General features: G+C 54.7%; 2 protein-coding genes across 7 annotated transcripts; one reads left to right on the plus strand and one right to left on the minus strand.

Annotated features, from left to right (window-relative positions):
• Positions 1-308: 308 nt before the first annotated feature.
• ROM1 (retinal outer segment membrane protein 1) lies at positions 309-2,459 on the plus strand. The gene is made up of 3 exons (XM_016946494.3): positions 309-1,214; positions 1,601-1,847; positions 1,964-2,459. The coding sequence occupies exons 1-3, from the start codon at positions 460-462 to the stop codon at positions 2,180-2,182; spliced, it is 1,221 nt and encodes a 406-aa protein (XP_016801983.1). The 5' UTR covers positions 309-459; the 3' UTR covers positions 2,183-2,459.
• Positions 1,336-9,538, minus strand: B3GAT3 (beta-1,3-glucuronyltransferase 3). 6 transcript variants are annotated; one of them, XM_016919915.4, is made up of 7 exons: positions 9,224-9,424; positions 8,413-8,481; positions 7,855-8,029; positions 4,330-4,690; positions 3,849-4,139; positions 3,050-3,142; positions 1,336-2,580 (listed from the first exon to the last, which is right to left on the minus strand). In XM_016919915.4, exons 1-7 carry the CDS (start codon positions 9,303-9,305, stop codon positions 2,344-2,346), a joined length of 1,308 nt encoding a protein of 435 aa, XP_016775404.1. In that variant the 5' UTR covers positions 9,306-9,424; the 3' UTR covers positions 1,336-2,343. The 6 variants fall into 6 exon arrangements, with proteins under 6 accessions (XP_016775404.1, XP_009458736.1, XP_009458738.2 ...); XM_009460461.5 differs by lacking the exon at positions 8,413-8,481 and having other exon boundaries at positions 9,224-9,468; XM_009460463.5 differs by lacking the exon at positions 1,336-2,580 and having other exon boundaries at positions 2,639-3,142; positions 9,224-9,538.
• Positions 9,539-11,840: the final 2,302 nt, after the last annotated feature.

The raw sequence follows: 11,840 nt of genomic DNA on the forward strand, positions 1-11,840 counted from the left end.
CTCCCGGGGCCGCTCTCGGCTCCCGGGGGTGGGGTGGCAGGGCCGTCCGGTGCCACAGCGCCGCAGCACAAACAGGCGCCGGACGCGGAGCCGCCAGGAAGCGCGGGAGGGGGGGCCGGGCCGCTTGGTAACCCCTCCCTGTCCGGGCCTCGCCGCTCAGTACGGGGGCGGGGCTAGCCGGCTGACCCCCTGGCCTACTCCCGGCCTCCGGCTCCAGGCCCTTCCCGGATCCCCGCCCCCGGATTCCCAGGGGACGGGGAAGGGAGCGCCCGCCCCGAGATCTCCGCCCCCCAGCCCCTAACCCCTCAGGGTTGAGCGGACCAACCCCACCACTTCCGCGAGGGGCAGGGGCGGGGTCACAAAACGGGCCCTCGGCCTAGGGGCGGAGTTTCTCCTAAGGGGCAAGGCCAAGGCATCTTGTATTGGGGCTGACAGGGCGGCGGGTTATTAGGGCTGAGGATGGGAGGATGCTCAGGGTATTGGGGTCGAGGATGGGAGGATGCTCAGGGTATTGGGGTCAGGGTGGCATTAGCCCAGCTCAAGCCGGGCCGGGCTGACTCAGCATCCTGCCCCAGCCAGCTTCCATCCCTGACACCTCTGCACTCCCTCGGGCAGAGATGGGAGATGGCGCCGGTGTTGCCCCTGGTGCTGCCCCTGCAGCCCCGCATCCGCCTGGCACAAGGGCTCTGGCTCCTCTCCTGGCTGCTGGCGCTGGCTGGTGGCGTCATCCTCCTCTGTAGTGGGCACCTCCTGGTCCAGCTAAGGCACCTTGGCACCTTCCTGGCTCCCTCCTGTCAGTTCCCTGTCCTGCCCCAGGCTGCCCTGGCAGCGGGCGCGGTGGCTCTGGGCACAGGACTAGTGGGTGTAGGAGCCAGCCGGGCAAGTCTGAATGCAGCTCTATACCCTCCCTGGCGAGGGGTCCTGGGCCCGCTGCTGGTGGCTGGCACGGCTGGTGGGGGGGGGCTCCTGGTCGTCGCCCTCGGGCTAGCCCTGGCTTTGCCTGGGAGTCTGGATGAGGCGCTGGAGGAGGGCCTGGTGACTGCCTTGGCTCACTACAAGGACACAGAGGTGCCTGGGCACTGTCAGGCCAAAAGGCTGGTGGATGAGCTGCAACTGAGGTACCACTGCTGCGGGCGCCACGGGTACAAGGATTGGTTTGGGGTCCAGTGGGTCAGCAGCCGTTACCTGGACCCCGGTGACCGGGATGTGGCTGAGTGAGTGATTTGCGTCTCCCTTCCTCCTCCTCCTCCTCCCTGGACAGGCTCCCTCCTGCTGCCTTGAATCCCCACCTCGCTCAGAGGGGCAATAAGTAGAACACAGTGGCTGAGAGACTGGTTACAGCTCTGCCATTTATTAGCTGTGAAACCCAGGGCATGTTACCAAACCACCCTGGGCCCATTCCTTCACCTGTAAAATGGAAATAATAGTACTTATCTGATAGAGTTGTTGTGAAGATGTGAATTATGCTTGGCTGGCACATAGTACAGCAGTCAGTAAATGTTTTACTATTCTTTTTCCCTTCTGAACACCTGTGCCCTTCAGTCCCTCCCCCAGGCCTCTATCTCCAGACATCCTAACCCCTCTGTCCCTCCCTTTGCAGCCGGATCCAGAGCAATGTAGAAGGCCTATACCTGACTGATGGGGTCCCTTTCTCCTGTTGCAACCCCCACTCACCCCGGCCTTGCCTGCAAAACCGTCTTTCAGACTCCTACGCCCACCCCCTGTTCGATCCCCGACAACCCAACCAAAACCTCTGGACCCAAGGGTGCCATGAGGTGCTGCTGGAGCACTTGCAGGACTTGGCAGGCACACTGGGTAGCATGCTGGCTGTCACCTTCCTACTGCAGGTGAGTCAGCAAAGCATCTGACACCTCCTTCCACCCGGGACTCCTCCCTGCCTCCAACCCTGGGCCTCTTGGAACCGCTGACTCTCCCTGACTCTTTCCCCTTGCTTCCCCCACAGGCTCTGGTGCTCCTTGGCCTGAGGTACCTGCAAACAGCACTGGAGGGGCTTGGAGGGGTCATTGATGCGGGAGGAGAGACCCAGGGCTATCTCTTTCCCAGTGGGCTGAAAGATATGCTGAAAACAGCATGGCTACAGGGAGGGGTTGCCTGCAGGCCAGCACCTGAGGAGGCCCCACCAGCAGAAGCACCTCCCAAGGAGGATCTATCTGAGGCCTAGAGGCCTGGAGCTTGGGGTGAGGAAGAGGGAGGGATGGACAAGTCTGAAAACCTCACAACTCCTTACCAAGGCTCCAGGTTGGGGGGATCGTAGGATTAGAGGGCCTGAGGATAGTCAGCGAGCTGGACTGGGGTAAGAAAGAAAACCAGATGTCCTAGGGCCTAGCCCTTGTAGTCAGAACCACCAGGGAACAGCAAAGAACAGAGTGATGGGAAAGTGACATGAGAAGGCCTGGAGGCTGATTCTGATATAGACTCAATAAAGTTTTTGGATGGAAGCAATTGCTTTTTCTTGTCAAGGGGATGGGGGCCTGGGAGAACTGATTTCTGTCTGATGGAGCAGCCAGGACTCCAAAGTTTGGACCCTGGCTCGACCTGTGCAGCAACAGGAGCCCACATCTGTAAGGATCAGAAAGCAAGAACCCAATGTAAGAAGCAAAGGAAAACAAGAGGCCCCTCCAGGTTGAGATTCTTTATTCTGGAGGTAGGAAGGGGGTCAGCATGCTCAGGTGGGGAGGGTCCAGCCCAGCTCCTCCAGCCCCCCAGTGCATGCCCAGCCCCAATAAGTTACCCAGTTACTCAGCTGCCCTCCCTCCTGGGTCCATCTGTCCTTCTGTTCCACCCTAGACAGGGCCAACCTGACTCAATACAAGGGCTGCTTGTCCCCAGCCTGTGGGCAGTGCCACACGGCAGGCTAGGGGAGGGATGAAGCAGCAGGACCATGCCCTGGGCCTGGAGGGGCAGAGGGGCCACTTCTGGCTCCAAGGGTCAGGACTTGGAAAACCACATCCTGGGCAGGCCTGGGGCCCAGTCCCACAAGGTCTGTGCCTGAAAAGAGGTGGTAGTTGGGGTGGGGCCGCCATCACACCTCAATTGCTGGGTCTGAGCCCCGGCCCTGCCGCTGCAGCTGCTCCTCCTGCTTCATCTTGGGCTTCTCTGTCCGTGTATGCCACACCAGTACCTGTGCCAGGAGGGATGCAGTGAGAGCCAGGCCCAGCTGCAGCCAGGCCTCTGGGTCCCCGAGCCTGGAATGGATTCTCTAACCCTATCGACATATACAGTATAGGCTTCAAAGTGTAAAGGGCAGGGTGGAGGAAGACTTAGTGCCTCTAAAACCAGGCCTTGGCCGGGCACGTGGCTCACGCCTTTAACCCCAACACTTTGGGAGGCCGAGGAAGGCAGATCACGAGGTCAGGAGATTGAGACCATCCTGGCTAACACCGTGAAACCCCGTCACTACCAAAAACACAAAAAAATTAGCCGGGCGTGGTGGCGGGCGCCTGTAGTCCCAGCTACTTGGGAGGCTGAGGCAGGAGAATGGTGTGAACCCGGGAGGCGGAGCTTGCAGTAAGCCAAGATTGCGCTACTGCACTCCAGCCTGGGTGACACAGTGAGACTCTGTCTCAAAAAAAAAAAAAAACAACAAACAGGGCCTTATTCCTTCATCCTCTCTGTGCCACATGGGTTCCCAGAACTCGGGGCAGAGTGGCAGGAGACCACTTTCCCCCGCTAGTTCCCAGCTTCCCCTTCAGTAGAGTCAGCAAGGCTGATCAGAGATCTGGAGAGTCCCTCCTGGTTAAACCACCCATTCCCAGGGTCTCACTGTACCTCCCCCATCACCTGTCCATCCCAGAGCCAGGTTTCTATGCCCATCTCCATTCCCTTACCCGAGTGCAGTTGGCAGCCCGTGGCTCCAGGTCCTTGGGATCCACAAGGTGGCTCAGAAGACTGCTCTCCAGGTGGCCCCGGGGAGCGGTGGAATCAAATTGGGCATTGGGCTTATCTAACAGCAAGGGCAGGGCCACAGCAAATCCAGCCATATCCACAGGAAAGGGCCTGTTGGGCTCCCATGCTGTGTGGAAGCCCACTACCCGGCCATCCTGTACCTGAGGGCCCTCGAATCGCAGGCCGCCCACCAGCCCCACAGGCCACACTGAGACACCACGGGTCCAGCGCATCTAACGGAGGTCGGGAGAGAAGAAACAGAGGGGTGGTCCGGGGAAGGGAGCAGCAGAAAGAGCCACCTGGCTCACTCTGCCCCACTGCTTCCAGCCCCTCACCCAGCAGCCAACGGCAACACTGCTAACCAAGGTAACGAATGAAGCTGGCCGCACCTGGTCTCTTGCCCATCCCCATCCTGGTGCTCACCTCCTCAAACAGCTCCCGGCTGTAGGTGTTGTCATCGTCAGCAAAGTAGACGACTCCTTGGGTCCCTGGTGGTGGTGGGTCCTTCTCCCCACCCACAGCACCCCCTCTGCCCCGGAGCCAGTCCAGGGCCTTGTTCCGCTGCTCGACACCACGGGGATGAACCCAGCCAGGCTCGCCCTCCCGAAGCCGCTGGGCTTTGGGCGTGAGGACCACTAAGTGTGTGAAGAGGAGGCCAGAGGCAGCCAGCAGCCCTGAGACCAGCGGGGTGGGACCCTCAGCATCCTCCACCAGCAGCCAATGCAGCCGGGGCACCAGGCTCAGTGTCTGGGACAGTCGTACCAGCTCTGCCTTCTGTACCAGCCTGCAGGGGAGAGATGCAGCACAAGGAAAAGGGGCAGGCACCATTTGCCCGCTCCAGCCAGGGCAGACAGCTTCTCCTGGGCCACTGCCTGCGTCTCCTGTGGCCCTTCCCAACCAATGCCTAAACTCCCTCTTTCTTGCCTGTCAACTTCATGCTAACACTCACCTGCCCTGTTCTTCCGGTCCATGTCCATCACCCACCTCAACTCCAGAGCTCAGGCTGTGGGAAACTATAAATTAAGGGCACAGGGCCAGGCATGGTGGCTCACACCTATAATAACACTTTGGGAGGCTGAGGCAGGTGAATTACCTGAGGTCTGGAGTTCCAGACCAGCCTGGCCAATATGGTGAAACCCCATCTCTACTAAAAAAATACAAAAATTTGCTGGGTGTAGTGGCACATGCCTGTAATCTCAGCTACTTGGGAGGCTGAGGCAGGAGAATCGCTTGAACCTGGAAGGAGGAGGTTGGAGTGAGCTGAGATCGCACCATTTCACTCCAGCCTCAGTGATAACAGCAAAACTCCATCTCAAAAAAAAAAAAAAAAAGGCCAGGCATGTTGGCTCACGCCTATAATCCCAGCACTTTAGGAGGCCGAGGTGGGCGGATCACCTGAGGTTAGGAGTTCGAGACCAGCCTGCCCAACATGGCGAAACCCCGTCTCTATTAAAAATACAAAAAATTACCCAGGCATGGTGGCAGTCACCTGTAATCCTAGCTACTCGGGTGGCTGAGGCAGAAGAATCGCTTGAACCCGGGAGGCGGAGGTTGCAGTGAGCCGAGATTGTGCCACTGCGCTCCAGCCCGAGCGACAAGAGCGAAACTCTGTCTCAAAAAAAAAAAAAAAAAAACAAATTAAGGGCACAGGCTTTGGGATCAGGTAGATCTGGGTTTGAAATCCAGTTTTGTAACTTATTATGTGAGACAATTTGGGAAAATGGCTCAATCTCCCTAAGCCTCAGTTTCCTCAACTGTAAAATGGGAATAACAGTACTTTATAACAATGTTGTTTTAAAGATTAAATAAGAGCTGGGGATGGTGGCTCACACCTGTAATCCCAGCACTTTGGGAAGCCGAGGCAGGTGGATCATGAGGTCAGGAGATCGAGACCATCCTGGCTAACACGGTGAAACCCCATCTCTACTAAAAATATAAAAAATTAGCTGGGTGTGGTGGTGGGCACCTGTAGTCCCAGCTACTTGGGAGGCTGAGGCAGGAGAATGGCGTGAACCCGGGAGGCAGAGCTTGCAGTGAGCCAAGATCACGCCATTGCACTCCAGCCTAGATGACAGAGCAAGACTCCATCTCAAAAAAAAAAAAAAAAAATACAAAAGTAAAATACAAAAAATTACTGGCCAGGCATGGTGGCTCACGCCTGTAATCCCAGCACTTTGAGAGGCCGAAGCAGGCGGAACACGAAGTCAGGAGTTCCAGACCAGCCTGGCCAACATGGTGAAACCCCATCTCTACTAAAGATACAAAAAATTAGCCGGGTGTGGTGGTGCATGCTTGTAACCCCAGCTACTCGGGGGGCTGAGGCAGGAGAATTGCTTCAATCCGGGAGGTGGAGGTTGCAGTGAGCCGAGATCGTGCCATTGCACTCCAGCCTGGGCGACAGAGTGAGACTCCATCTCGAAAAAAAAAAAAAAAAATTAGCCTGGCATGGTGGTGCACGCCTGTAATCCCAGCTACTCGGGAGGCTGAGGCAGGAGAATCGCTTGAACCCGGGAGGTGGAGGTTGCAGTGAGCCAAGATCACACCACTGCACTCCAGCCTGGGCAACAGAGCAAGACTCCATCTCGGTGTTGCGGGGAGGCGGGGGGAAGAAAAAAAAAAAAGGAACAAACCAGGAATGTGGAACGTGGGGCTTGGCCTCTTCTGTGCTTCTTTATCCTTCAGATCTACCTGCCTGTCCCAGGGCTGGTTGTGTGTGCATGTATGTGTGCATGTCGCAGGTGGGGTCTAGAGCTTCCTATGCGTGAATGGGACAGCCATCTGATTCCCAGAAGATGTATTAACACCCTTATGGCTACAGATCCGAAACCACATTCCCCAATTGGTTTTATTAGTAAAACCAATTACATTTGATTTAAAACAAAAGCAAATGTAAATCACTAAATACAGTGCCTGCTAGAGAGTAAACACACTGTAAGTAACAGCTGGTATAACTATTTCTGGACCCTAGTATGACTATCAGGCCAAGCACTTTCAACTTTTTTTTTTTTGAAATGGGCTCTGTCGCCCAGGCTGCATGATCTCCACTCACTGCAACCTCCGCCGCCCAGGATCAAGCAATCTTCCCACCTCAGCCTCCAGAGTAGCTGAGATTACAGGCATGCACCATCACGCCTAGCTAACTTTTGTATTTTTTTTTTTTTTTTTTTTTTTTTTGCAGAGACGAGAGTTTCACCATGTTGCCCAGGCTGGTCTCAAACTCCTGAGCTCAGGCGATCCGCCAGCCTCGGGCTCCCAAAGTGCTGGGATTACAGGCGTGAGCCACTGCGCCCAGACAAGCCCTTTCAACTTTAATCAGGGGGTTTTAACTTTCTTGCCAAACGGTCCCTAAGGAGAGAGAGTTAATTCACTGCCAAGCTCAAAATTTCTTTGAAATGTTATTGTTCTATCTTATAATTTGGTAGAAATTTTGTATTTTCCTTCTAGAAAAAGAACTATTTTTTTTTCTTTTTTCTTTTGTTTTGTTTTGTTTTTGAGATGGAGTTTCACTCTTGTTGCCCAGGCTGGAGTGCAATAGCGCACTCTCAGCTCACTGCAACCTCCGCCTCTCAGGTTCAAGGGATTCTCCTGCCTCAGCCTCCCCAGTAGCTGGGATTATAGGCATGCGCCACCACGCCTGGCTAATTTTGTATTTTTAGTAGAGACGGGGTTTTGCCATGTTGGCCAGGCTGGTCTCGAACTCCCGACCTCAGGTGATCCACCCGCCTCGGCCTCCCAAAGTGCTGGGATTACAGGCATGAGCCACCACACCCAGCCTGAAAAAGAACTATTTTCCCACAAATATTTGAGTATAAATGTGGTTCATTTATCCTGTCTTTGGCATGCCCTAGTTTGAGGAACAACTCCTAGCCCAGTGCCTCCCCAAACTCCTCATCATCAACTCCAACTTCTTGGACAACGCAGACCTCTTGAGTGCACCAGAGCCCATACCTGGCATAGGTGGGGGTAACAACATAGATAGTAGGCAGGGCCTCGGGTTCAGGGGGCTGGGCAGGGGCAGGGGGTGGCCGTCGGAGTTCCGCTTGCAGCTGGGAAATCCTCAGATCCTTCTGCCGTAGCTGCTCGGCTGCTGCCCGCAGGGGAGGAAGGCAGTCACATGGCTGGCCTGGTCCCAGGAAGCATTAATGGGGAAAGAAGGTGGGGACAGAGAACCGCAGAATGTTCAGCATCCCAAAGGGCCGTAATCGTCTCATTAATTCCTAACCAATGCAGGTATCCCCTTATGACTTCCCTAGTAGCCTTTTCTATACCTCTCGTGTGGGAAACTCACTGCCTCAAGCAGCAGACCCTCTCCAACTTTAATAAATTCCATTGTTACAATTTTATGTTGGATATTGAGCTGATTCCATCTTTTCTACCTGCTGGTCCTAATTTTGCCTTCTGGGCTTCTAACAAGCTCATGTCCTTAAACAGGACAGTCTTTTCAGAGTCCAAGGTGCCAACTAACCATTACACTATGGAACCCCTTTTGGACGGTCTTTCAAATACCTGAGGATAACGCAGTGGCACTGTCTCTAAATCTTTGCATAAGGGGCAGGGTTCGATCCATTCCCTTGGCTAGGTGACCAAAGACTCATTGTTAAATTCATTGATTCCATCGTAGGATAAATATTTATTGAATACTCTTCCTAGGAGGCACTGCCTTAGGTGCTGGGGATACAGCAGGGAACAAAACAGACACAGTCCCTGCCCTCATCGAGCTTTCTGTTTAGTGGAGGAAGCAGACACTAAGCAAAGAAACAAATTAATAACATTATTACAAACTGTGATGGGGCCATGAAGAAAATAATCCGGATAGAGAATAAAAGGGAATGGAATTAAGAATGGTAACTTTAACTATGGTGGTCAGGGAAGGCCTCTCTGAGGAGGTGACATTTGAGCTAAGACCTGAAGGATGAGAAAGAGGCAGCCCGGGAAACGCTGGAAGCAAAGCACCCCAAGCAGAGGGAACAAGTTAAGTGCTTGAGAGAGTAATGAGCGTGGGGTTTTCGAGAAACTGTCAGCAAGCCAGTCTGGCTGCAGCAGAGCGAGGGAGAGGGGTGGAAATGGGGTTGGGAGAGGCGGACGGCAGCAGGATCATGCGGGGCCTTGCAGGCTCTGGGAAGGAGTCTGGATTTCATCCGAGGTGCGGCGGGTAGCCGCGGTGCGTTCTATAGAGGGCAGTGCGCCTGAGGCCGCAGAGCTGTCCGGAGGGCCGAGCGGATGAATGGTGTTTGCCGGGGGTTCATCCCCAGGGCGGGATGCACGGCGGCGGGCGCCCTCGGGCCAGCCCGCCGCACCCCCGCCCCGCCCCGCTCACCGAGCTGTACCAGCGCGTAGAGGAGGCCGGCGATCGACACCAGGAAGTAGGCGAGAAACACGTTCTTCAGCTTCAGCTTCATGGCCGCGCCGCCGCCCGCGCCCGAGCAGGCGGGGTCAGCAGGGGACGAGGGGTTCCCGCCCCAAACCCCGGCTCCTGTCCGCAGGCCCCGCCCCTGCAGCGGCTCCGCCCTGCGTCCCGCCTTCCTCGCACTCCCCTACCAGCTCCCAGCTGGGGCTGGCAGCGCCGCCAGGGCACGCTTCCGGTCATCTGTGCACCCCCCCGCCTTGTAGACTTGATTTCCGGTCCCACCGCCAGGTTCCGGGAACCACCGGGTGGTGACGTCACATCCGGCGTGCCAAACTCGCGTGGCCGGCAGTCAAAACCCCGGGTAGGTGCAGAATCTCGAGTAGGTGCACGTGGTACCTACCTCGAGACCCGCCCCCTCATCACGGAATTGCCTGAGAAAGCCAGTCCTGGCGCCCAGATCTTCACCTTATTCATCCATCCAGTCAGTCACGCCACCCAATAGCTGTTGCTCAATACTCATTACACGAATGAAATCTAAGGCCCACCACATGATCCTCTGGGTGTCTCTCCTGGAATCCTCACTATAATACTTTGAGATAGATAAGAAACCAAAGTTGACAAAAATTGTGTCATTGCCACAGGGCAGTTTTGTGTCCTTTCTGGACACCCGATTCCAGCATCTCTAGTGTGTCCTCTGGCCCACATTTCTTCAACAGATGACAACAGGGGTGCCAAGGAAGTGTTTTAACTACCAGGAAATTGATTGGAAATAGTTCCTGAGCTGGGGAATTCCATGAATGCATCCCCTTCCTCCTCACAAGCACAAGCCATCCTTCTCAGTCATTTTTCCTTTAAAAAAAAAAAAAAGGGCCCGGCCCAGTGGCTCATGCCTGTAATCCTAGCACTTTAGAAGCCCAGGAGTTTCAGATCATACTGGGCAACAAGGCAAAACCCCGTCTCTACAAAAAAAACACAAAAACTAGCTGAGTGTGATGGCGCAGGCCTACAGTCCCAGCTACTTGGGAGGCTGACATGGGAGGCTGAGGCTGTGGTGAGCCGTGATCATGCCACTGCACTCCAGCTTGGGTGACTGGGTGAGACCGTCTCAAAAAAAAAAATAACCCCCCAAAAAAAGTTTCTGGTAAAATAATCTCTGACTTGTGGTCAGTCTACAAAATGAGGGGAAGGGGGAACAGTATACTTCCTGTCACTAAAACAATGGGAAACTTTAAAAAGTGCTGTTAGCAGCTGGGGGCGGTGGCTCACGCCTGTAATCCCAGCACTTTGGGAGGCCGAGACAGGCGGATCACGAGGTCAGGAGATCGAGACCATCCTGGCTAACACGGTGAAACCCCGTCTCTACTAAAAACACAAAAAAATTAGCAGGGTGTAGTGGCGGGCGCCTGCAGTCCCAGCTACTCAGGAGGCTGAGGCAGGAAAATGGCGTGAACCCGGGAGGCAGAGCTTGCCGAGAGCCGAGATCGCACCACTGCACTCCAGCCTGGGCAACTGAGGGAGACTCCGTCTCAAAAACAAAAACAAAAACAAAAGTGCTGTTAGCTACAAGCAGAAGCCTCTAGGTTGGGCACAGTGATCGATGCCTGTAATCCCAGAACTTTAGAAGCCTGGGAGGTCAAGGCTGCAATAAGCCAGGATCATACCACAGCACTCCCAGCACTCCAGCCTGAGCAATAGAGCGAAACTATGTCTCCTCAACCCCCCACATCCTCCAAAAGTTTAGTTTGAGAAACAGCTATCTGACCTTATGGCTATTTCTATCCAAGAGGGACTCCATTGGCTCTGATCACCACTTACTAACTAGGCCTACTAAAATGTGATGATCTTGCTGGGCTCTTCTACGAAAATATCTAGCAACCCAAGGAAGGCTTGCACTTGCTCATTTTGCTGAATCAAGGATGCTCATGCTGGCTGGGAACAGTGGCTCATCCATGTAATCCCAGCACTTTGGAAGGCCGAGGCAGGTGGATCACTTGAGGCCAGGAGTTCGAGACAATATGGTGAAACCCCATCTCTACTAAAGATACAAAAATCAGCCAGACGTGGTGGCAGGTGCCTGTAGTCCTAGCTACTTGGGAGGCTGAGGCAAGAGAATCGCTTGAACCTGGGAGGCAGAGGTTGTAGTGAGCCGAGATCACACCATTGCACTCCAGCCTGGGCAACAGTGAGACTCCATCTCAAAAAAAAAAAAAAACCCAAAAAGGATGCTTATGCTGAAGCCAAATGAAAATGTAAGGCCCATGGCCAGGCATGGTGCCTCACGCCTGTAATCCCAGCACTTTGGGAGGCCAAGGCGGGCAGATCACCTGAGGTCAGGAGTTCAAGATCAGCATGGCTAACATGGCGAAACCCCCTCTCTACTAAAAATACAAAAATGAAGCTGGCCATGGTGGCAGGTGCCTGTAATCCCAGCTATTAAGGAGGCTGAGGTGGGAGAACTGCCTGAACCCAAGAGGCAGAGGTTGCAACGAGCCAGGATCACACACTGTACTCCAGCCTGGCGACACTCTGTCTCAAAAAAAAAAAAAAAAAAAAAAAAAAAAAGACGCAGGGCGCAGTGGCTCACTCC

The sequence above is a fragment of the Pan troglodytes genome, chromosome 9 (genome assembly GCF_028858775.2).
Source record: "Pan troglodytes isolate AG18354 chromosome 9, NHGRI_mPanTro3-v2.0_pri, whole genome shotgun sequence".
Lineage (NCBI taxonomy): Eukaryota > Metazoa > Chordata > Mammalia > Primates > Hominidae > Pan > Pan troglodytes.